Source organism: Vitis vinifera, chromosome 11, assembly GCF_030704535.1.
Source record: "Vitis vinifera cultivar Pinot Noir 40024 chromosome 11, ASM3070453v1".
In the NCBI taxonomy this organism is placed as follows: domain Eukaryota; kingdom Viridiplantae; phylum Streptophyta; class Magnoliopsida; order Vitales; family Vitaceae; genus Vitis; species Vitis vinifera.
The window spans coordinates 17,882,398-17,908,025 of NC_081815.1; the positions used below are offsets into that span (position 1 = coordinate 17,882,398).

The window sequence follows — 25,628 nt, forward strand, 5'->3', positions numbered from 1 at the left end:
GCATTTGGATAAGTTGAAGAAGCTGGGATCTTTGTAACTGTTGATTTCTCTTGTTGCATTTAGGTTGTCAGATGGGGACGATCTGTATATGCAAATATACAGAAATTCATCCAGTTTCAGCTCACAGTTAATGTTGCAGCTCTAATAATTAATGTCGTGGCAGCAATTTCCTCTGGCAATGTTCCACTAAATGCAGTGCAGGTTGGTGGCCCACCCATTGCTGCCTCTTGAGTTGACAGTTCTATTATGTCGTCTCATTTGTTTAACTCTGTGTTGTCTACTTTGCTTACAGCTCCTCTGGGTTAATCTTATCATGGATACTCTTGGAGCACTTGCATTGGCCACTGAACCACCAACAGATCACCTGATGCACAGGCCTCCAGTTGGTCGAAGGTAATTTTTTTTTTAATGTTGGGAGATCCAATAAATACTGTTTATAAACTAAGTGGAAAATTGGGTCAGATCTGTCCCTGGAGGTTTGAATTGTGCTTCATTAATTAATGGTTTTCATGTCCTTGAATCTTATTCCAAGAAGAGTAAGTGAGAGATTAGAAAAGAAAGATTAAAAGGGAATTTTTTGTGAGGAAGGAAAACTCTTGGAAAAAAGTCTCATTTGGTGAATTGTTTGAATGTCTATATGCATAAAAAGTACGGAGGGTTGGGCATTCATGATCTCTCCAGTTTGAACGAAGCTCTCCTTGGTAAGCGTTGTTAGAGGTTTGAATCAGAAAGGGAACTCTTTGGAAGTAGGTCATTAAAGAGAAATTTGGGGAAGAAGAGGGGGGTTGGTGCTCTATGGAGGTGAGGGAGGTGTATGGTGTAGGGTTGTGGAAGACAATTAGAAAACGGTGGACATATTTCAAAGGCAAAATTTGTTGTGGTGTGGGCAATGGAAGGAGGATAATTGAATAACATGTGGTGTGGGTATTCTTCTCTTAAGGGTTTCTTTCCTGTCTTACGCTTTAACCACCTCTAAGGAAAATTGGGTAGCGGATGTTTTGGAGAAGGTAAATGAAGGGGCATTGGATTCCATGTTTCTTAAGACATCTCCATGATTGAGAGTTGGATGGCACAGAAGCATTCCTCTTGATATTGCAATGTAATTCTACAAGAAGGGATGCTGAAGATAGGGTGATGTGGAGTGGCCACAAAGAGTGGCATCTTTTAAGTCAAATCCTATTTGCTTTTGTTTGGAGCATGGGATATCAAAGTCTTTTTATGTCGGATATTATTTGGAATCCTTGGGTTCCAATGAGGGTCAACTTCTTTGCATGGAATGTAGTTTGGAAAGGTATGTTATGGACGGTTTAATGAGAAGAGGTTGGACTTTAGTGAATAGATGTTTTATGTGCAAAGGTGAAACTGTTCGAAGGCAAGAACTCTATAGTAGTTAGTCCTCTCCTTATTTGTAATTTTATGGGTGCTAAATTCATGAGTTAAATGACACGAACTTTATGTTGGGAAGAAACGGAAGAAAGTATGGAAAGTTGCTGTTGTGTTTGTTTTGAACCATTTGGAAAGAGAGAAGTGGAGGGGCTTTGATAATGTAGAGCTACCAGATCAAGAGTTTAAATCCCTTTATATCGGTGGTCTTTGAAAGTAGGTCAATTGGGGTTTGAAGGATGTGTCAATGTCTATGATAGATTTTGTGGATTGGTTAGGATGGAAGGGAAGAGAGTGCTTTTTTGTATCCCTTCGTTTTGATTTTTTCCCTGTCACTTTGTATATATTCCATGTACTTTGCACCCTTCATTCGGGGCGCTTTTTAATATATTGCTTTCATTGCTTATTAAAATAAATAATATCAATTAATGGGTTTCTGGCTATTTGAATCTTTTAAAACTGGTTGGATTGGTGACTCTTTTTTCTCTCTCTCCCTCTCTTTTCTTTTCCTTTTCCCTTTTTTCCCTCTTTTTTAAAGGTGGGCAACATCATTTACCTTGCTAATCACTCCTGGATGCCCCTTCCCAAACCATTTCCGCCTGTAACGGCCTTCAAGGGTTGGTTGGTTCAAGTTTGCCTGTTTTTGCCATTTGGGCCTCCTTGAAACTTGAGCTTTCAATATTTTAGTATAGCTTGCAAACTTGTTATTGATTTCTTTTTCCCCAACAATTTTTTTAGTATTTTATGAAAAAATTGATATAAATATCTCCATGATTTTTTCTTCAGAGGCTTTTAACCAGCTTAAGTTAAATCTGACTTCTACTTCACCCAAATTCATGTGATAACCATCAGCATGTAAAACATCCTCTACCGCATAATGACTGATGAGTACTATTTTAGTGGGAAAGATTCATTCCTCAAATTCCTTTCCTCGCTGCAACCCTAAGCCCCCATAGAAAAGAATGAACATTTTGGAGCAACCTTGTGGCGTTATGTTTGAGACACTGCTAGGACTTGTGTCTCTTCTTTTTCTTTTTCTCTTTTTTCTTTTTAATATAGTTTTGTTAAAGATCTCATGTTTTATTCATATGTGCCTATTACCTGTTGATGATGACACTTGTCTTGCAAATTGAACGCTCTTACAAGTGCATGCAAAGGAGGTACATCCATTTTCCCTTTGATTTTTGTAGGCAATGCATTGATGATATCTTATTCATTTCTCAGGGAACCATTGATAACAAATATCATGTGGAGGAATTTGTTGATTCAGGTACATTTGTTTTGTTGTTTTTAACCTATGATAAAATTCTCTCCTAGAATTTTATGTGTTTTGGCCATCCCACTCTCCTTTTCTCAATGGATTTGTTGGGTGTGGTTGCGAAATTGCAGGCCCTATATCAAGTGATCGTCCTGCTTGTCCTCAATTTCCGAGGTACAAGTATTCTGAAGTTAGAAGGTGACACTCCTGAACGTGCTAGCAAAGAGAAGAATACAGTGATATTCAATGCTTTTGTTCTTTGTCAGGTATATTTAACCTTTGATTTATTAGATCAAATCTTATTTTGTAAAAGGGCAATATGCCTACCCATGAATTCACGTTGGCTTCGGATACAACAGAGTGAAACAGTTTCATTGCGTTTTTCTAAAAGCATTTCAATTGAGTTAAGAGTTTTCTAGTGACTCCCTCCCTCTCTTTCTATGTCTCTCATTTCTATATTTGGGCTCAAGACATAGAATTAATGAAATGGAAGACATCAGTAAACAACCTCATTTTGTATTCTTTTGGTGCAATGTTCTCATTCTAGTTCATCCTATGGGATTGCATGTGGCTTCAAAAGTTGTAGAAATTGATACTGAAGCATTAGGGGTCAATATGCCCCATTAGCAATTAAATAGCTTTAACTTAAAAATGTCTAGTCAATTTTTCTTGGGCTTCCCTATGAGAAAAGTTGTCAAATCTGCTATTATGTTACCGCTGGGATAGGAAGCCCAACTCCAGTTACTGGAATAATAAGGTATCCTATTTGAGATCAAGAGCTAATCTATCTTGATTTTGGGGTCAAAACTGCAACCGCCTAGTATAACACAAGTTCAATGCAGATATTCAATGAGTTTAATGCACGGAAGCCGGATGAAATTAATGTATTCAAAGGAGTCACTACCAACCGTCTTTTTATTGGGATAGTGGGAATAACTCTCGTGCTTCAGGTAAGATATCAGTAGCTTCATCTGTGTTTTGTTGGGTCTTCTGGTTTTGTATTGTGGACGGTTTTACTTATCTTCTACTTGTTATGCTTCAGATCCTTATCATCGAATTTCTTGGGAAGTTTACATCAACTGTCAGATTGAATTGGCAGCTTTGGCTTGTTTGTATCGGTATTGGTATTATCAGGTAAAGTTTGATTACTTGTAATGCTGTTGCCTTCTAAACATTTCAAGTCATATTACTTACAAGGATGTTTTAGCATCCCATTTTAAGTTGCAAAACAAACAGTAACTGTAAGAACACCATATAAGTATCAGTGCAACTCAGGGTGAGCTTACCTGACATAGCTACTTCACCTGATTTTTCAACAGTTGGCCTCTTGCGGCTCTTGGAAAACTGATGCCAGTCCCAAAAACTCCTCTTAGCAAGTTCTTTACAAGGATATGTCGCCGCAGGCGAGATTCCCAAAGTAAGTCTCAACTCATTTCATGTTTGAGCATCAGGAAGCACTTTTTTTAAGACTGCTCTGACATTTGCTTGTCTCGTAGGTTAGTAAGTAGATAGAAGGCTTGACAATTCACTGACATCAACACGTTATAAAGAATACAAGCTCCAAAGTCAATTATCCTCTGTTGGGTGCACGGTTTACATGGGATCTCAGCACCACTTTTGTATCTTGCCTAACTGCTGTAATGCCTTAGCCACTCGAGTTATTACATGGATTGTGGAAAAACCGGCTACCCGCAAGGTTCTGTTGTTTTAGACATTGAACCTTGCTTTTTATTGATATTGTGCTAATGTCTGAGTACAAAATGTTGTGAAAATTTGTGAAAGGGTGTTTCTGCATTGGAGTGATTTTGAAGAAATACTTGAACCAAGCTGCCTTTTCATATGTTTTTTTTTTATAAATATCGCAAATATATTAAAGGGCAAAGGCCATCAAGCATACAGGACGTATACACCTTTTCATATGTTTTTATATTGTTTTGTGTGGATTGTTGTGTGATATGTTATGGTAAATGTGTCAGTCATCCATCTTTTGCCCAGTAATGTGTTCACCGTTATTATATGAAATATTAAGCTTGATGGTGAGCAAAGTTAAAAAGAGTTTTTGTACGGAACACACAATGGAACTTCAAGAAATTTCAAACTAGAACATAAGAGAAAATCATTTAGTTAGGTTCTCATGAAGCAGGCAATGGAAATGGTGCATGGCCATCTCGACAGTAGGAGCGTACCTGCCACTGCAATACGCTGGTGACTCGAGGCCCCTCTGGACGCCTTCACATAGTATGATATCTTCCATCTACATATTCTCCAACCAGTCATGTATTAGTGGTAAGAGATTTGCCAAAAAATTAATTTCTGACACGGGACAAGATGGTTGTACCTGTACTCTTTCACTATCTTCTAGACTTCTTTCTATGAAAGCTTTGTCATCCTGAGGCAATACAATGGTAGTTGATTAAGATGGGTTGATGAATAATGTGTCTATCTCTGCCCTAAGTGCAAGAATCAAAGCTAAATATCCACTCTTAATCAATTTTCTTACTACAACCCTAAAATAAACAATTTCTTAAAATAGCAGCATTTGAAGGTATCAAATTTATCAACCATGGTACTCACACTTCCGAACTCAATTCATTCTCATTCCAGAGAATATTTTAATAAATTTTTTTAAAGATATCAAATTTATCCTTTTTTTTGTTTAATAAAAGCTTATTTTAAATACTTTCAAACATTAAATTTAATATCACAATAATAATAATTACTTGTGCTTCTACTTTCAAACATACTTTCACTTGTAGCATGTTAAATGTAACAACTATGCATATGCAAACCTTATGAGCAGCATTAACTCTGATTCCACTATAATAATGCATTAGCAGACAGAAAATTACCTTAAGGGAAGCTTCAAGAAAGTAATCAAATACCACTTTGCATGTCCTGGGTCCAAGTGGGAGAACCAGGTTGGTGTCCATCCAAGGACCATACCTATAAGTAACCCATAAAAAGCTCAACACATTAGACATCACTGAATTATCACAATAACAATATTGTTTTTCAAAGAGAAGAATCATTACTGAATCAATTATTGCTGCATGCAGTGACCAAGTAAATACCTATTAATCATGAAATTTGGATAGATGAAAGCATATAGAGCTTTTGTTCCAAGTCGATCAAAATCATCTTCACTTTCCCCAGGACCACCTTCACAACTTTGGATGCTAACCCTTTCAAACGTCTATTTCACCAAAGGCAATCACTTAGGTACTACAAAGTTCCACCATATGGACTAAATATTCAAACAACCAGTCTTAAAAGAAATCCATCCTATAAATATTTTATAATTTGTGATATACTGTACTTCTTAGAGCTAAACTATATATTTTATAAAAGAAAGGGGGAAATAGGGAACATACTGTTGTGGAGTAGGACTCAAGCTTAAGGCCAGAAGCAAGACCTTTATGTGCATATGGCACATGATAGCCACCATCTAAGTAGTTGTCACAGAACACCTGCAAGAAGAAACTAATAAAAATTATCAGTAGTCCATGGAAATGGTGACCAGGCAAGACTTTATATATGCGTAATTGAAAAAAGAAACTAGGGGATTAAAAGGAGTAATATTTCCTAATTGCTAGTATGCGGTGAAAGCAGAGTTTTGAAAAGGACTCTTAATTGAAGACAAATTGTAAGTAAAGGACCTTGGGCATGAATTCTAAGTGAAGCATGTGCAGAATCAAACCTTCCAGTTACATTCAATGGTATATTCACGTCTACAAACATAACTCAGTGAAGTATCAATTCCACCATTACTCAGAATGTCTGAAGAGCTGCCAAGCCATTCCTTCCCCACTATTTTGCTATCAGCTTCGTGCTGAGGTGAAACGTCATTGTTTATATTGAGAAGAACAAATGGCCCCCAAGTGGCAATGCGCAAAGGTATAAGCCCAAATTCCTATTTTCCATGCCCACACAAACCAAGCCAAATTATCCCTCAATTTGGAAAATGTTGTATATAAACTGGAATGAGATTGCCAATGCAGTAATATTATTGCATACATTTATACTGAAGTCCTTTATTCCTGTTATTCTGGTTGCCTTGAGGAGGGCTCCATCTAGCCCATATGTCCAGGCCTACATAAAATATTAGAGTTACTGGTTTAGGTCATAATAAAAAATAAAATAAATAGAGCATTAATTTTGTCTGTTTCCTTTGGTAGCATATTTTTTATCATTCTGATGCGTATGCAAAAGAAAACAACAAGTTGAAACAATAATACAAATAGAACAAATATAAAGACAGCACATATTTAGACATAACTAAGTGTGATAACATTACAAACAGTTTTCTATACCCCTTTTGAATCAAGAATTTTTCATCAATAGTAAAATTAATATACTAGTACAAATTCTACTCACAGCAGTGCTTCTGAGGGCTTTTTTAAAGTAGCTTCTAAAGAAGACATCACAGTCTTCTAGGAGACTCATGAGAAAATTATTTAATAATGGTTTGGGCCCCAGAGGCATAGTAACTTGAAGGAGCAAGAGATTCCTTTGAGCTTTCATTGTGAATTGTGAATCCCTAGGAGAGGAGACGGAAAAGAATCTTGTGGATGATTATTCAGACTGCAATTCTGGATCTTTGTTCTGTTTTCCCTTTTTTTGATAAGCACAATAGAAAGATTGATTAAAATATACAAGATAGGCCGTATCCCAAGCACAAGAAACAGAAGGTTGGATAGAAAACCAGCCAACAGTTGCACCTAGAACAAGACTAACAATAAAGATTTAAAAGAAGGGAACAAAAAGATATTGAAGTCCTTGCCAACCAAACCTTTAGAGGTCTGATGAAGATTTCTTTTAGCTTTTATTTGAAATATAACACCTTTAAAGGGATCTCCAACCATGCTTTCTCTAAATACTCCACACTGTATATAGTGCAGCTATATCCTATTCTCTCCTCTTTCAGAGAACTTCCCATGCCAACTCAACATCACTCCTTTATTGACTGAGGGATAATGCAATAAACCCCAAAAATAAAAAACATCAAAGACCATAATTCTTAGGCTACAGTGCAGTGATGAAGGTGATGTTTAGAAGATTCCTTCATTCCTTTTACATGTAATACCCCAATTAATAAGAAGCATCCTGCTCTTTCAAAGATCAATCATTAATACCTTTTCTATACAGTTGGCTGCATGAAAAAGCCACCTTGAGGGATCAAGAGTCTTCCATATCTCTCTTTTGGAAAACCCTCTCCAACTTTAAGAAACAGCACACTGACGAATATTTTTGTGGTGCAGCACCCATCAGCCTCTAAGCTCCACATCTTGACCTCCATACCCTCATCCTTGAAATTAATACAGTTAAAGCCAGTTCTTGAAGTAATCAATAAGCTCCAACTCCAAATCATTTAAAATCCTAATAAGCCTAATTACAAAAGCTTCCTGTCTTCCAATTAATTCTATAATCTACCTCCTTTGCTTGAATTTAATCCTTAGAAGCTGCATCATACCCAAACCTCATTCTCCATTCCTTGCATTGAACCCAATACACTTAGAGAACACCTCCCACTCTTGTTGATGAACTTCAATCTACTCCTTCCCAAGGATCCCACATTCTATTGACCTCCAGCACCATTCTCCCTTCCCACGCTTCCATTAATTAAGGAGGGAAAGACCTACATCCCACCAAACTAAATATACCCTAGCTACTCCTCTAAGGCATCGCACAGAAAATCCTCCTGCAAGTTTTCCTATATTTTCCTAACAGAAACTAAAATAATGAAAGCATGAAATAACAAAGGTAAGCTTGACAAGGTACATTTGACAGAACTATTTCTTCCACCCTGCTTCCTCTCCAAGTTTTTCTATCAACCTATGTTGCATGGATTCAAGTCTAAGTGCCGAGTATGGGTATGTGTGTTTGATCCTTTATGTTGGAGAGCATGATATATATTTTGTCTTTTAAGAAAAATGGTTGGTGGGAGGTCATGTGTTCTAACCTCATCATCGCATGTTTATTTCCCCAATTTATCAAGCCCATAAGTAAGCAAACCCATATATAAACCCAAAAATGGAGGTTACATGTGAGGGAGGGTGTTAGAGAGCATCATATGCATTATGGGCCCAAATCTTACAAACTTAAGCTTTTAGGCAAATTGGTTGTTCAACACTTCACATCTATAAATTTTAGGATACAATAATTTGGCTAAAAAGGATCTCAAGAATGGGTATAGATACTAGAATACAACATAATAAAAGGAAAAAAAAAAGAGGAAAGATAAAAGTGATTAAATATGGATAAGAAAACAAAGATATCTTTGATAAAAAATGTCCTTTTTTATTTTATCCCCTATCTTTTCTTTTTTATCCTTAAGTATTTTTATAAAAGCTCACTTCCATTGTGTCATGTTGACAAGGGTATGCTGGGCATAGTTGGAGGATCCAGGTATCATAATTATCAATCTATCCATATGATGAAATATTGTTTCAATCCCCCTTTTAAACTGAAGCTCTCTAGTCTATTTCCTCTAATCTTTCCAATCTCTATGATAAGATTAGCCCCTTAGGGTTTAATCATAAAAGGAAGCCAAAGGTATTTGGATAATTCCATAAATTTTAGTTACTTGAAGTTAAACTAATAGTTAGTCATTTGAATTCTTATCGTATTTAGAAAATTTTTTATTTTGTAAAAGTTTCTAGGTTTCATTTACTTCCATTAATTAGGAGATATAAGAGTCTTAAGAAAATAATTAGCATCTGAATAGGTTTTAAGTTTTCTAAAGCTTATAAATAAAACTAATAATGAGTTGTATGTATTAGTTTTTTTTTACATCTTTGCTTTTTAGTCTTTATAGTGAAACCCTATTACCTAAAGTTTTTATTCTATGAGAGATTCTTAGAAAGCCTCAATAGGACCCAGACATTTTGTTTGATCCCTGTTCCCCCTTTAAATTCAAAACCAGAGGAGCTCTAACTCATGTATTTGATCATAGGCAGCCACCTTGTAGTTGTCCTACATCAATTTTGGTATAAAAGCAAATGTTTTGGGTTTGAAGGTGTGAGTAACTAAGAGTGAACCGCTTTAAGCAACCATGATGAAGGCTATAATTGTCTAATGGAACCACTAGTGATTACACCAAAGTGAAATAAAGAGGAGAATTTATGAGCCACTAGCAATTTCCAAGGTCATATTTCTTGAGAAGAGAGACTATGTACTATGGTCATTAATGTAGCATAAACATAGCTTTACAAGATCCTATTAACAAGTTAACAAGCTTAATCTACAAATGAAGAAGCATCCAAATCTGTATCTAGTAGCATGGGTAGATTACCCCTCAATCCAGGCAAGATCTTGTCTTTTGGTGATGATCCTTACTAGGAACTGCTTTGAGCAATCAGTGAGGTGTAATATTTTTTTAATGAAAGTCAATAACATTTTGCTTAAAAAGACCATGACTTTTTGGTTCAAGGATCCGATATATGACTATGAAAATACCTATACTCTTATGCACAAAAGGTGCAAAAGTCCCTTAAGGCTTAGGTGTGAGGCACAACACAAAGCACACACTTGGGTGAAGTGGACGCATATCAATTTTATAACATATGATCTAAAATCCAATTCAAGCAATAAAAGTTTAAGATTCCAAACATTTTGAAGGAATTATTCAACAAAAAGGTCATGAAATTACATAAATTTCAATATATAGTTAGAAATATTAAGAACAAAATAGTTAAAAAAGGAAAAATAAAGTAGATGAGTTATGTTTTCCAACATGGTGCACACCTTAGCAAGCAAGGTGCTATAACTAGGGATTTGTTGAGCCTCAGGCGGCATGCTTTAAGTGTGTCCTTGACAACTATGCTATGAACATAACAGCCTCTTTTATTGGATAACATCATCAATGGAAAGACTGGTACAAAATGTGCTAGTTCAAAATGTAATAGAAGCCTATTGAAGAAATAATCTTTTTTTTTTCTTCCTCTTTTTAGAGATAACTAATGCAAAGAACAAGAAATGCAAGAATAAAAAAGACCAAGATCTTTGCCATAATCTGTACATAGGAATGTAAATAAACTCACATGATATGGGCATACAAAGCAAGACTTTTGCCCACTTCCATATGCAAGAAGAGAGGCATGATGTCGACACACATTGTGAAAAGCATGAAGCTTGCCATTGTTATCTCGACATACCACAAATTCAACATTCCCCAACCTGCTGCAGCTAACAAGTTAGCTACATTCAAGTAACGATGGGTTTATAAATCTTCTGTTTGGAAATAGGCAAAAGAGAGGAAAAGAAAAAAGAAATTCAAATTTTGTTCTATGTTGTTTGGTTTTTCAAGAAAGAAGGATATTCTTGCTCCCTTTGCTGGAGGTCATGTTTCCTCAGATACAAATATGGAAAATTGCAAAATTTTAACTTTTAATTTTAATTTTTTACCCTTTTCCTATATTTTCCAAGCAAACAAACTGAACATAAGGAAAAAAGCACAAAAATTTCAATACTCTGAGGGTATTGCAAGAAGTAGACAAAGAATCATAGTCCCATACCTGCCAGTGAAAAAGTCCCGGGGATTTTTTATCTGTTCAGTATATCCTGAAAATCGAGAGATAAAAAACCCTGAGGGATCTGATAAAATTAATACTCTAACAATCTCTAGAATAACTCTTGGAACTATAATTCAAAATTAAAACCCCACTTAGCATGAAAATTCTCAGTACTCTAAAATTTCTTCCGACACCCATTTGTTTGCTGAGAAAAGAGGGTGGGGGAATCCTAAATCATATATATTCATGTTGTATCAGTATCTGGAAAGAGAAAAGGGGGAAAAAACCTTCCCGTTCTTACATTGTCTCAACAACCAAATAGAGCAATTTCTCAGCAACCAAACAGAGCAAACCAAAAGTACAAAGAAATAAAATATCGTTCCTGTGTTTTGCTGCTCGGGAGTTCGGACAAAAGAAAAAACAAATCCAGATTTTAGTTTTCATGGAGAAAAAAAAATTCAAAAATTTAATTTCTCGCAAAAACTCAATAATGTTTTCTCGGAAAAAAGAAATAAATAAGAAAGAAGAAGAAGAAAGAAACACACGATCATAGTTTTCTGGGAAAGGAAAAATTCAAGATTTCAGTTTCCTTGGACCAAAACTCAAAATTTAGCTTTACCACTGGTTTCCATTTCACCAATTCTTCTTTTACCGCCGGCGTGATGACGAGACAAAATCTTACACGTCACCCGCTGAAAAAACAGGCCGCCACACTTGCATCTTCCCAAACAAAGTCCATCTTCCTTCTCGGAAACCAAACGCACCACAAGCGCACAAAAAGAAAAACACACACATAGAACTTTGCTTACCAACAGCTTGCCAGCCTCTGTAGAAGACGCGGTCGAGTTCAAGGGCAAGAAATGAGGGGTCGGTGTACCAGGAGCTGGGTGGAGTTAGGGCTTGTTCGACGGGGATCCTAGGGTTGAATTTGTGGAGCAGCGTCGGAGCTTTTCCAGCCGCAGAGGAGGAGTTAACGATTGTCCGATTCGGAAAAGGACACCGTTTCTGGAAGAGAATGTGGGAATTTCTGGAGTTGAATTTAGATCTTGACGATGATGATGAGGAGAGTGGTACGTTGAAAATGATTGCCATGTTGATGGACGAGCCTTTGTCCGACAAATTCTGCGCACGCTTTCTTGCTGATTGCGTGTCAACGCCCTTCATATTTCTCCCTCTTTATTTTTCTTCCTTCGTTTCATTTATTTATTTATTTTATAATCCTTCTCAATGCAGCAGCAGCATCATCATCATTATTATTATTATTATTTTGAAAAATTATGATCCGGAACATTTCAAAAAAAAAAAATCTCAAAAAACATTAAAAATAATTTAACATTATTTTTTAAAATAAAATTTTGTTTAAAAAGTCAAATTTAAAAACAACACTTAAAAAACTAATAGTTTTCAAAATATTTTTCATATTTTGAATCGAGGCTCAACATGCTTTGAAAAAACAATTGAGATATTCAAAAAATAATATTTTTAGAACAAATTTTCAAAAGATTTGAGAAAAATGAGAAAAAATAAAAAATAATGAAAAAGAAAACAAAAAAAAAAGTTTATATACTATTTTAACCTCATTTTACTTATTTTAATTATTCTTTATAAAAATTGAAATCATATTTAATAGTCATTTTTTAATACATTTTTTTAATTTTTCAAAAAAGAAAAAGAAAAATATGTTTAACAATCAAAAAAATAAAAAAAGATTTTTAGTTATTAAAAAAAATGGTATTTAAAAAAAATATTTTTTAGTTGTTTTTATTTATTTATTATGACAATTTTGAAAAATATTTATATAAATATGGAGAATGATTAAAAATAAAATATTATAGATAAAATTTATTTTTAAGACATACAAAAAAATAATTTAAGAATATATCAAATTTTTGACCAAAATTTTCTTCTATACAATTATAAAATATATTTTAAAAACTATTCTTAAATACTGATTTTGAAAATATTTTTCAAAAATAGTTTAAATAATTTGAAAATGTATACATTTTTAATTATATTTTTTATTCAATTTTTTTCTTATTAAAACCGAAGATGAGAAAATAATTTTCTTTGTTTAAATTTTCCTTTTCTTAGCATTTACTTATAAAGAATAAAATGCTGTTTTTAACAACCATTCCCAAACAACACCCTATTTCCCATATTTTGTCTTTTGTTTTATTTATTTATTTATATACTCAGCTATGATACAAGTTCACATCGATTTCAAGAAGAAAAAAGCAACTTTAGGCGTATATATTATGGTATATGTAAGGAACTTTATTTATTTATTTATCAATTTATTGAGTGTCACTTTATTGTTGTTTTATATTAGTCACACAAACAATTTTAATTAAAAAATATTAAATCTTTGGTTCGAAGATGAAATATTTTTTATTTATATAACTTGAATATTTTAATTATGAATATTATTAGTCAAAAATAAATAAAAATTGCCTATTGAGAAATTAAATTGTGAAGACATCTTTAAATACTACTAAATATGATATAAATATTTCATTTTTTTTAAAATGCCAAACATAACGAAATAACATATTTTCTAGGCAAAAAAGACATAACAATAAATATGAAAAACAATATGAGATAAGGTAATATTTGAAAAAATAAATAAATAAATAACAATAATCTTTAGTATGATACACATATCTTCCTTTTGAGACCATTTTTCGTAACAATTTGTGAGTAAATTGATTTCATCTAGCAAGCAATACACATAAAGAAGCATAATTTTTAGAAAAAAAACTATACCGTGATGATTTTTAAGGTTCAATTTAGGTTTAATTGTGTCTACATGTATAATTCATTTAAAATATATAGTGTTTGAGTTTGACGGTTCAACCTATCTAATCCGTTTATTTAAACAATTCAAAATGATCCATTTATGACTCATAATTTATATAAATGTATTAATTTTATATTAAAAAATTAAATGTACTTAATTAAAATTTATAAATATCATATGGTTAAAAATAAATAAATAATCACCTAAAGTAAAATTTTATAATTTTTTATTATAAAGATTAACAATATTTTATAATTAAAATATTAAATAAAATAATAAACAAGAGCAAAATTAAAATTTTAATTTAGTTTCATATTATAATTAAAATTAAATAATTACATTAATTATGATTTTAAAAAAATTAAAACTCGAAAGTTAATGCAACTAAAAAATATTTTATCATTTTACAATAATACTTTTATATATAAATTTAAAATTTTAAATAGGTTAAATGAGTTATGATCATGGTAACAAATTTAATAAATCATAATCGGATTAACATATTCTTTATGTCAATTCATACATAATCCAACTTTATTCATTTATTTAAAAAGTTAAACATTTGTATCGACTTATCCTATGATGAACATAGGGTTGTGTCGTATTATCCTTTAATGAATGGATTGTGTTTATATTATATTATTCTGACATGATCATTAAAAGAATCGCATGCTGAGTAGATTGCCACTATTTCTTATCTTAATAAAATATGAACCCGATACAACATGAACTTGCTATCCCGAAAGATACAAAATAAAATTAAAAGAAAATAGTGTAGCGTAGTTGTCTTCTGAAAAGAGGGTCCAAATATAAATTTGTTTTCATATAAAGACGATCACCGATGTGCAAGTTGGATAAGCGGGTCTTACTCCTAAAGAATAAATTGGATGGCGAGAATCAACAACTAATACAAGTTGGAGACACTCTTTGTTTGAAGGAAAAACCATGTGATCATGCATCACCTAAAAAAGTAAAAATTTTTGACAAAAAGAGATTGAATAGGAGGTTAGGATTGGCCTCCTCAGCATGCTAAGGTACCCTTTTACATCCTGGTTGACCATGATTAGGTAGGTGAGAACCATGGCTAATGCATCTCATGCAATGGTCACATTAAATTAAGCAGTTATATCACTTATGTATGCCCCCACTAAGATTAATTAATGATGAGCAATGATATTTTTATTTAATGCATTAACATACAATTTGGACCAAACCTCTCTGGCATGAACTTGTCTGATTCCAGGAAATCTTTTTGGATCTTTTGCTAGAACCCTAGGTGCCAACCAGAGCCATGTGCCCTAAGAAATATATATAGTTCTAATTTGTATTAGTATGCATGCATGCATACATTTGTAAATGTAACATTCATGTCACATACCTTTAGAAGAAAATCTATTAATTGATAATTTGTTAGCTTCTTTCTTTTACTCATCTCCCACATCATCATCTCATAGCCAAAAATATCACCTCTTGTCAAGACCTTTAATTCCTTCTAAACCATACTTTACCAAAAATTCAAAGTGTAACAACATTTATGTTAATTTTATCGTCATCTTATAATTATTTTGTATTTTAAATTAATTTATAGAAAAAATGTGGCCTTTGAATTGTAGTATTGAATTATATCATGTGTTTAATGTAGGATTGATGAAAGTTCAATGTCAACATCCTATTAGCTTAGACTTTTAGGAGTGTGTGTGGTAAGTTCAATGGCAACATCGTGTTAGTTTAGACTTTTAGGAGTGTACATGGTCTCACATCATTTTATGTCAAAAGTGAGTTTTGATTTGACTCACTCCTAATTCCTTGATGTGGGTGTCAACAATTGAGTATAAGTGTCTAACATAATACGAGCAAAAGTCCGATATTGACTAATTATTAACCTTAATTAGGATATATATATATATATATATATATATATATATATATGGAATTATTTTTGCCTTTCATTAACAGAATTTTAGGAGAGTATGTATTCTCGCATCTTGTCAAAAGATTTACCTAATATGATTGAGCCTAAAGCATGTACTCAAGAGTGCTCTTGGTTTGTATTGCATTCTTGATTTGGGCTAAAACCTTTGAAATGCAAAGCACATCCATGTGATAAACTTTTGAAAGTATAATCATGTTACAAATTTTCAACTCCTAGGATGTGACTTCAGACAAATCATTTGTAGCATGACGAAGCTTTTTATATGAAATCTTTCTAAGCTCTAACACATGAATTGTATTCAATGTTTCTTCAATTGCTCTTTTGATTTTTACTATGAAGAGATTATAAGCAATGATGACTAATAGGATTTATACGGATGCAGTGATTGGAAGAATAAGTTTCAATAACAATTTAGTGCATGTAAATTGTTCTTTAATTAAGAACAATTTACTATTCTTTAGAAAAAAAAACATTTTCTAACATAAAAATATGTCAAACAAATGTTTTGATTGAAAGCATTTTCTTTTTTTGTGTTTGTTATGAAAACAATTTTTTTTTTCTTTTTTTTTTGTAATAAAATTGAGTTGTCTTTAGTTAATTTTTTGTGAGTATTCAACAAATAGTTGAAAATATAAAGATGTTTTGACAATTTTTGCACACCAAGAATAAGTATTAAAAGTTATTTTTCATATTCAAGTTCTGAATTAGGATTTTGATCTTAAAAGACAATTACATACTATTTTTGAAAATTGTTCTCTAAAACTATTTTTTGAGAATTATTTTAAAAAATACTGTCAAACATGCCTTTTAGTTTTAGATTCGTAGGGACTTCAACAAGGTGAGGCTTAAAAAATTTGCTACCAACAAAGTACTTCATTTCCATAAAAGATTCTGCTGTAAAGTTTGTAAAAGGTTGTTGGCTTTGGAATTTCCCCTTACACAACTTATTACGGGACAAATTCAACTATTAGAGGTGAGAAAAAGTCATCTAGAATTTGGCTATTTATCATGGAGTTAGGCTTTTCCTAATTTCATATGTGACACTTAAACAACTCAAGCTACTTGATATCGCTAAGTCAACCTTTTCTCGATTTTAGCTTGCTATGCTAAGCAACGCTATGCGACTTGATAACTATGATGCACAACGAAGGTAACACTTAAGAAAGGAAGGTTTTGTATTACACAAAAAAGCTTTACAATGCTAGGAAGCTCTAAACTTACTTGGTATCTTGGCCACCTTCAATTTATAGGCACCTAAAGAACTCTTTGGAACCCACAAAAGTTCCACTCTACCCTAGAATTCTCTAAAATACTCCATACAAGATTATGCACAAAGTATGTATAAGACTTCTTTGGAACTCTTTAGAATGCCCCACATACTTAATTTGTCTTTCATGCTTGTGTAGAAAGGCATGGACATCTTTAGGTTTCTTTAAAACCTTCCACGCTTCTCCACTAATAGCTAAGTGTAGATTACTCCAAAAAGTTCCAAAAGCTTCTTGCTTTTCTTTAAAAACTCAAGGAAGGGTCATTTGAACAGGTTTGTGACATTTCTCTAAATAGATTATAGATTGTTTTCAAGAGGTCCATATAACCCAATGTTATCCATTAGGAATAGGCCCTCAAGATTGAGTTTCCTGATACATTAAGAAAATGGTGTATACTCACAAGGATCACTCCTTCCAGCAAGTTTTAGTGTAATATGAGTACTCTCAAGCAATGCAGGTGGCCTATTTCTGGAAGCAGATGACCATGAAAACTGTTTTCAAGATCAATCCTAACAAGGAAGGAAAGATTACCAACATAAAGAGAAATAATGATGTCTTTGAGCCTCATGTCTCCAAGGTGCAAAACCAGTACTCTCTATCTTTCAATGCTACAAGAGACCCCAACTCAGTTTCAGTACTTCAGTTACCCCAAAGCATTGTCTGGTTCAGTCTTCATCTCAGACTTGAAGACAAGCAGAGCTGATAAATCAGTGAAGTTAGAAGAAAAAATGGCCAAACTGACCATACATAGCTGCAGCACTCCTAAAAGGAAAAACATGTTAAAACTCCCCATCAACATCAGCTGAGAGAGGCTGAGAGATAGAAAAAGGAAGAGTTTATGCTAAATTTTCTTACCACTATCACAATATATGTGCTGCACCAGCAGCAGAAAAGTTTCACCATGTAGTTCATAAAAAAATCTTTTTCTTCTTTCCAGAAGCATATATTTGAAATTTGATAAAATTTTCAGCTGAAATCTATCATTAGGTCAGTTTTGGATTTTTTCATTTCTATATTCTTAACAGCTAGCTAGCTGAGGAAGTTAATTTGAAACTAAAATACTGGGGACACATTCGTGTAATTATCACATGGACCTCTTAATCTATCATTCATAATTATATGCATTTAATGGAGGCCAGGCAAACACCATTACTGCTGGGGCAGCACATATAATATTAGGATAGTGGTAATACAATTAGCACAAACTCTTCCTTTCTGTCTCTCTGAGCCTTTGTCAGCTGATCTTAATTTTGACATGGTTTTCCTTTGAATGACATTAATGCAGTCATCCATGGTCAGTTTGGAAAATTTCCCCTCAAACTTCACTGATTGATCTGCTCCTGTTTGATATGCTCTACAGGTCTTCAAGTCTGAGATCAGACTTGACCAGGACAATGTTTTGGGGAGTAACTCGGCTGAAACTGAAACCTTCTGCAACTGGGTTGGGTCTGTTGTAGCTATTGAAGACATCAGGTAACAACTGTGAGCCTTAGAGACATGGGTCCTGTTTTCACAAGAGGTCAGCACCAATTTTCATCTTTGGGGTTTTACTAAAATTCCTGTTTCCTTGTGGCCTTTGTTTGGTAAGATGAAAACAATCTGCTCATAATTCTAAGATCTTTCATCTCCAATTCCAGCCAATCAAACAAAGAAATGCACAGGTTTGAACTTTGAAATCTCTATGCACTGATTCTTGGTGATGATGGACCAGCCTTGAGCTTAGCCGGAGGGGAGTGCAATACCAATTAACAGTACATAAAATCAAACACTTCATTGCTGGTACATTTTCCATAGCTAATATGTAGCCGTCCATTAATTTTACCATTTGCAATTGATTCTCTTGGTCATAAATTGAATTTCCAAAATCTTCAAACAAAATTTATTTCAAACACTTTCCAAGAAAACTCATAGGCTGCCCACTTACGAGCAAAGTCAAGACATATAACAAGATCCAGGCAATGAAAAGATTTTCCATAGAACCAGAACTTGGTTGGTGGTACATTATCCATTAACAATGTGGGAAGTTCAAGACTCCACTAATTAGACTTTGAAGAAGGCCTACTTTATACAAAGAATAATATATAAGGTATTTCAAGTGTACCTCTAAATCTATCTTCATAATCATAAGATGGCCACACTCATTCATTGATGCTCATAGCTCAACTTGCAGAAGCTTCTAGAATTTACAAAATTTTCAATCTAAATTTCATTACAAACACTTCCAAGCATACTCATAGGTTGTTCACCCATCAGCAAATCCAGACATATAGCACAATCCCAAAGTAATGAAAAGATTTTCCGTGGAACCAACACTTGATTGGCAGTACATTATCCACTAAGAATGCGGGCAGTTCGGTGTAAATCTACTGGTCTGACTTTGAAGAAGGCTTACTTTATTCAAAGTATGGCATGATATTTTAAGTATAGCTCTAAATCTACCTCCATAACTATCCGCCATATTCATTCTTCATTGATAGTGGTAACACAGACTTGCAGAAACTCTCTTTTCTTTTTTCTCAAAAGCATGTTAATGGGAAGGCTTTTTACGGTCTCCCTCATAGGAGTGCTATTACTGCATTCATGTACCGTCAGTTTGGCGCTTTCTTCCTCAAACTTCACTGATTTATCTGCTCTGCTTGCCTTCAAGTCTGAGATCAAGATTGACCCCAACAACATTTTGGGGAGCAACTGGACTGAAACTGAGAACTTCTGCAACTGGGTTGGTGTCTCTTGTAGCCGTCGCAGACAGCGAGTAACAGCTTTGAGCCTTAGAAACATGGGTCTCCAAGGCACCATTTCTCCTCATGTTGGTAACCTTTCCTTCCTCGTCAAGTTTGATCTCTATAACAATAGCTTTCATGGCCATCTGATACCTGAAATAGGCCATCTACGTCGCCTGGTAGTCCTAAATATGCACCGGAACTTGATGGAAGGAGCCATCCCTACAAGCTTACACCAGTGCCAAAAGCTTGAAGTCATTTCTCTTTCAACCAATAAATTTACAGGGGTCATACCAAACTGGTTAAGCAGCTTACCCTCACTTCATACCCTATTCCTTGGACGGAATAATTTTTCAGGTACCATTCCTGCTTCCTTGGGTAACAATTCAAAGTTACAATGGCTTGGCTTAGAAAGAAACAACCTTCATGGAAGCATTCCAAATGAGATAGAGAATCTTCAGAATTTGAAGGGAATTGACTTACATGCTAATAATCTCACTGCGTTGATACCCCTTGCAATATTCAATATCTCATCTCTGCAAATTCTTTCTTTATCTCAAAATCACCTTTCAGGAACTCTTCCATCAAGTTTTGGCCTTTGGCTGCCAAATCTTGAGCAACTCTACCTAGGAATAAATTATTTCAGTGGAAACATCCCATTGTATATATCAAATTGTTCTCAGCTCAAATATATACAGTTACCTTTGAACCAGTTTAGTGGACCAGTCCCCACAAGTCTAGGCCAGCTAGAACACCTACAAGAACTTGATCTGGAAATAAATCAGCTAACAAGTCAATCAGACAGTCTTGAACTCAGTTTCCTTACTTCCTTGACAAGATGTAGGTCATTGGAAAAGTTGTATATAAGTGGGAATCCATTGAATGGCCTCCTACCAGTTTCTATTGGAAACCTCTCAAGTTCCCTTCAAGACTTCGTTGCATATTCATGTCAAATAAAGGGTCCAATCCCAAAGGAGATTGGGTCCTTAAGAAATTTGAATCAGCTTGATTTGAGTGAGAACAACATGACTGGAAGCATTCCATCAACAATCAAGGGAATGAAAAGCCTGCAGAGGTTATATCTTCATGGCAACCAACTTGAACAAAGCATTCCGAGAGAGATTTGCGTCCTCTCAAACTTGGGAGAAATGGAGCTCCAAAGCAACAGGCTGTCTGGATCAATTCCAAGTTGCATAGGAAATCTTAGTCATTTACTGATCCTGCTCTTGAATTCCAATTCACTGTCCTTATCGATTCCACCAAGCTTATGGAACCTTGAAAATCTCTTGTCCTTGAATTTATCATCTAATTCACTGGGCGGAAGCCTCCATGGCAACATGAGAGTTTTGAAAATGCTGCAAAGCATCGACTTATCTCGGAACAAATTCTCAGGTAACCTTCCAACTATTCTTGGGGGCTTTCAAAGCTTAAGTTCTCTCAACTTGTCACATAACTCATTCTGGGGGCCTATTCCTGAATCCTTTAGAGAATTGATAACATTGGATTACATGGATCTCTCCCACAACAATATATCCGGATCAATTCCCAAATCTATGGTGGCACTTTCACATCTCCAATATTTGAACTTATCTTTCAATAATCTGTCAGGGGAAATTCCAAGTGAAGGGCCTTTTGCAAACTTCACAGCAGCATCTTTTGTGGAGAATGAAGCACTTTGCGGACTGCCGATTTTTCAAGTCCCACCTTGTGGAAGTCATAGTAACCAGGAATCAAAGGCTAAATTTATATTGAAATTTATCCTTCCGGCCATTGCATTAATGTCTATCGCCATTGCTGTCATTGTCATCATCCTGATAAAGTATCAAAAGAGTAACATGGAAACACCAAATACTATTAATGTATTACCTTCTGTGGAGCATAGAATGATTTCATATCAAGAGCTTCGCCATGCGACAAATGATTTCTCCGAAGACAACATCCTCGGAGTGGGAAGCTTTGGCTCTGTCTTCAAAGGAGTACTTTTTGATGGGACTACTGTTGCTGTTAAACTTCTAAATTTGCATCTTGAGGGTGCTTTCAAAAGTTTTGAAGCAGAATGTAAGGTGCTTGCAAGGGTTCGACACAGGAATCTTGTAAGAGTCATAAGTTCATGCTCCAACCCTGAGCTAAGGGCTGTGGTTTTGCAGTACATGCCCAATGGAAGCCTTGAGAAGTGGTTGTATTCTCACAACTACTGCCTAAATCTCTTCCAAAGAGTGAGCATCATGGTGGATGTTGCATTAGCTTTGGAATATCTCCATCATGGTCAATCAGAGCCTGTGGTGCACTGTGATTTGAAGCCTAGCAATGTCCTCTTGGATGATGACATGGTTGCTCATGTGGGTGACTTTGGCATTGCAAAGATTTTGGTAGAGAAAAAGTCGACAACACAAACCAAGACTCTAGGTACTCTCGGCTACATTGCACCAGGTAAACATTTGGACCTTGGAAAGATTATTTTTCCAAGATTATTATCACAAATTTTATATCATATAGATCATATAAGAATCCATAAAAATCTCATTATATATGCTTAAACTCTTATGACAGAAAATTGTAGATATTTCATTATGCTTCCTTAAGACTAACTTTGGATTCTTGACAGAGTATGGCTTGGAAGGAAGAGTGTCCACAAGAGGTGACATTTACAGCTATGGGATAATGTTATTGGAAATGCTTACAAGAAAGAAACCCACTGATGATATGTTTGTAGGAGAATTTTGTTTGAGGGAATGGGTTAAGGCTAAAATTCCGGACAAAATAATGGAAGTCATAGATGGCAATCTACTGAGAATTGAAGATGGAAGAGATGTGGTTGCAGCACAAGATCATCTTTTGGAGATAATGGAACTTGGCTTGGAGTGTAGCAAAGAATTTCCAGAAGAACGGATTGACATAAAAGATGTTGTGGTGAAGCTTAACAAGATCAAAGTGCAAATCATTGCAACTCATTTGGAATAGACATATATGCACTTTAATTTACTGTTTGAGTTCCTCCTTCGAAGCTGTAACTTTTAGATTTCTAGTCCATTATCATGTTCTTGTTTGTACGCATAACTAATGTGTATGATTTGGTTGAACTCAAGCACCCATCTTTGTTCTTTGGTTGCACTCAGATTCATTATGAGTTTCTTCATTTCATTCAACAAAATTTTGTTGAATATCATATGATAACCTGACTTCAGTAGTCTTCCCAAAATGTGACTGATTTGATGCTCTATAGTTTCCATGGTTGGTGAGGAAGGTAAGGCTATGAATTTCCTTGAAAGTGTTTTGATTTCTCCTTATATTACTGCACTCCAATCAACACCAAGTTGAAATTTCAAGTGATTGAGAGGGACATTTTACTGGTATTTCAAATGTACCTCTATATCTACCTTCATAATCATCAGCTGGCCACACTCATTCGTTGATACTCATAGCTCAACTTGCAGAAACTTTTAGAATTTACAAAATTTTGAATCATTTGTCATAGGCTGCTCACCCGTCAGAGTAGATCAGGACATATAGCAAAATCCCAAAGTAATGAAAAGATTTTCCATGGAACCAACACTTGATTGGTGGTACATTATCCACTAAGAATGTGGGCAGTTGGGTGTTCTACTAGTCTGCCTTTGAAGAAGGCTTACTTTATTCAAAGTATGGCATGTCATTTCTGAGTACATGTAGCTCTAATCTACCTCATAACCGTTGGAAACTAAATTTGAATTTAGAAACTTCCCAAATATTACAATTAAATTTAGTTTCTAAAATGTTAAGAAGAATATTTTATTTTTGAATAATTATTATTCTATTTTCTATTTTCTATTTTTGAGTTGAGTCTTGGAAGTTTCTATATGTTAGAATTAGTAGTTTCTATTTTGTTTAATGTAAGTAGTTAAAAATAGGAGATTATGTAATGTTTGAATTAAGGAGTAGTAGAATTGGCTTCTCTGTGAGTAAGTACGAATCTCTTGATTTCCTGCTCTCGAGCATCCTCTGATTCGGATTTTCGGTATACATTTGGGTTTTGGTTTCCAGAGACGTAATTGGTGAAGCTCTATGTTTGTTGAGGGATGACTCACGGTATTGAATTATTCAATAACATGGGGCAAAGAAATATGCTGTGCACTGATCAGATGATTGATTTACAAATGGATGAACGGAACCAAGGACATCATGTCATCGGTATAACAAATTTTCCACAACCTAATATGCACATCATGTTATCAGCTCCAGGGAATTCAAGTAAGTTTGATGTGCGTCATTTACCTGAGCATGATGATGGCTCTGCTATGTTCTATGGGTTTGGCCACTACAATGGTGTCGGGAATCATTATCCAGTCCCAAGTCCAACATTTATAGGTGTTGCTCCTGTTTCTAAAATTTTTAATCCTTACTTCACCCCTTCATCTGGAAACAGAGGGTTCCCTGTTTCTATAAATCACGGACCATCTGATCAGCTGCCATCTTCCAGCAATCAAGGAGTCATTGGAGTTTCTACAGATGAACGAAAGAATGCTCAAGGCATCCTGGGGAATTTTCAGTATATTAAATGGCATAGCAAGCTCTAGCTCTTAAGTTCCCCCTTTCAATACAAGGCATCATCCGAGGTTTCCATGATGGATTCTGCATCTTTTGCCCAGCCACAGTTCAGAGCAATCATGGAAGTAGGATCTCACAGAAGTGTGAGGAGCAGAACAGGTGCTGTTGGGCTGGATTCTGTTCTGGCACATAATCATAACCATATGGTTCAAGGAAACCATATTGACCATCCTTTTCAGCCTTCTGGCAATCCCTGGGTTGACCAACAATCAGGCAATCATGGTAGTGATGGGGGAACTTTGGCCTGGAATCATGGACTTGCTTTACCTTATTTGCATGGGAGCAATATCAGTAGAGGTTCTAGAGATGCTTGGAATGTGGGTATACAGGGATATCATGATACATCTAGTGGCTGAAGTTCCACAAATTACCTTCAACCTCCTGTCCTTCACCGGCAACCATTATCTTCATTATCCACCACCACCACTGCTGCAAGGAGCAAGAAGCCATTTCCACCCTCAAGTAGTGGCATCTTCGTATAGACTTGCCACAATTAGTTCACGTGATCCTCTGCCTCCTCAGGTTGGTGTAGAGGCAGGGCCCAGGCATCCAGGTCCTGTTCCACCTACTGGAATTAGGATATACCCATCTCATCGAGGGGGAGTCGCACCTGAGGCAACATCGAGACATGGTAATCTTCCTTACTTGAGAATGCTCCCAGCAGAAGTTGTCATACTAGATCTTTCAGCATTTTATGAAGTAGGGGAAGTAAGCACTGGGTTGTCAGAGGAATCCATCACAAATTGTCTAAAAACTAGAACTTATATATCTTCAAGTTGTCTCAATCTGAAAGAGGCTGCAAGTATGGATCAGGAAAATGATTCCTGCATTATATGCCAGGAGGAGTATCAGAATCATGAAAAGATTGTATTTCTTGATTGTGGGCATGAGTACCATGCAGATTGATTGAAGAAGTGGCTGCTGGTGAAGAATGTCTGCCCCCCCTGCAAAGCCCCAGCAATGACCCCAAAGAATGTTTGTCCCAAGTCGCATAAGTTGTGAAAAATGTACCATCAATGAATCAAGTGTTGGTTTTATGGATATTTTCTCTTCTTTTGTGGAAATTTTTTGTTGTTGTCTTAGGACTTTTACATATCTTGACTATGGATGAAGTGGACAACTTATGAGTTTTCTTGGAAATGTCCAATCAAAATTAGGTTGAAAATTTTGCAAAT

General features: G+C 35.0%; 4 protein-coding genes across 8 annotated transcripts in view; 3 read left to right on the forward strand and 1 right to left on the reverse strand.

Moving 5' to 3' along the window:
* LOC100251227 (calcium-transporting ATPase 10, plasma membrane-type) overlaps nt 1–4,467 on the forward strand; it is a 48,608-nt gene extending 44,141 nt beyond the window's left edge. For all 5 annotated transcript variants that reach the window (XM_010658577.3, XM_002262793.5, XM_019222994.1 and 2 more), the window contains 8 exons: nt 64–201; nt 293–393; nt 2,608–2,653; nt 2,773–2,907; nt 3,484–3,591; nt 3,684–3,775; nt 3,961–4,058; nt 4,138–4,467. In XM_010658577.3, coding sequence (XP_010656879.1) covers nt 64–201; nt 293–393; nt 2,608–2,653; nt 2,773–2,907; nt 3,484–3,591; nt 3,684–3,775; nt 3,961–4,058; nt 4,138–4,142 — 723 coding nt within the window. In that variant the 3' untranslated portion in view covers nt 4,143–4,467. The remainder of the gene's footprint in view (nt 1–63; nt 202–292; nt 394–2,607; nt 2,654–2,772; nt 2,908–3,483; nt 3,592–3,683; nt 3,776–3,960; nt 4,059–4,137) is intronic.
* LOC100256530 (choline monooxygenase, chloroplastic) lies at nt 3,481–12,315 on the reverse strand. Its single transcript, XM_019222995.2, has 10 exons — nt 11,961–12,315; nt 11,155–11,200; nt 10,681–10,816; nt 6,656–6,730; nt 6,339–6,551; nt 6,013–6,108; nt 5,713–5,834; nt 5,491–5,584; nt 4,980–5,030; nt 3,481–4,895 (listed from the first exon to the last, which is right to left on the reverse strand). The coding sequence occupies exons 1-10, from the start codon at nt 12,313–12,315 to the stop codon at nt 4,758–4,760; spliced, it is 1,326 nt and encodes a 441-aa protein (XP_019078540.1). The 3' UTR covers nt 3,481–4,757.
* A 5,285-nt stretch (nt 12,316–17,600) lies between these two features.
* On the forward strand, nt 17,601–22,830 carry LOC104880807 (probable LRR receptor-like serine/threonine-protein kinase At3g47570). Its single transcript, XM_010658624.1, has 4 exons — nt 17,601–17,783; nt 18,510–18,622; nt 19,742–22,299; nt 22,475–22,830. The coding sequence occupies exons 1-4, from the start codon at nt 17,601–17,603 to the stop codon at nt 22,828–22,830; spliced, it is 3,210 nt and encodes a 1,069-aa protein (XP_010656926.1).
* A 1,640-nt stretch (nt 22,831–24,470) lies between these two features.
* LOC132254625 (uncharacterized) lies at nt 24,471–25,359 on the forward strand. The gene is made up of 2 exons (XM_059740569.1): nt 24,471–24,578; nt 24,667–25,359. The coding sequence occupies exons 1-2, from the start codon at nt 24,471–24,473 to the stop codon at nt 25,357–25,359; spliced, it is 801 nt and encodes a 266-aa protein (XP_059596552.1).
* The last annotated feature ends 269 nt before the right edge of the window (nt 25,360–25,628 follow it).

Bases quoted from the DNA above. Each gene is read 5' to 3' on its own strand.
- LOC100256530 (XM_019222995.2), bottom strand. From the start codon at position 12,315: ATGAAGGGCGTTGACACGCAATCAGCAAGAAAGCGTGCGCAGAATTTG. The intron at 11,201-11,960 runs GTAAGCAAAGTT...CTCGATTTTCAG, and splicing joins CAGAGGCTGGCAAGCTGTTG to GATATACTGAACAGATAAAA. The intron at 5,835-6,012 runs GTATGTTCCCTA...TTGGTGAAATAG, and splicing joins TTGAGTCCTACTCCACAACA to ACGTTTGAAAGGGTTAGCAT.
- LOC104880807 (XM_010658624.1), top strand. From the start codon at position 17,601: ATGCAGGTGGCCTATTTCTGGAAGCAGATGACCATGAAAACTGTTTTC. The intron at 17,784-18,509 runs GTACTTCAGTTA...TATGCTCTACAG, and splicing joins GAGACCCCAACTCAGTTTCA to GTCTTCAAGTCTGAGATCAG. The intron at 18,623-19,741 runs GTAACAACTGTG...ATGTACCGTCAG, and splicing joins GTAGCTATTGAAGACATCAG to TTTGGCGCTTTCTTCCTCAA.
- LOC132254625 (XM_059740569.1), top strand. From the start codon at position 24,471: ATGGATTCTGCATCTTTTGCCCAGCCACAGTTCAGAGCAATCATGGAA. The intron at 24,579-24,666 runs GCACATAATCAT...ACCAACAATCAG, and splicing joins TTGGGCTGGATTCTGTTCTG to GCAATCATGGTAGTGATGGG.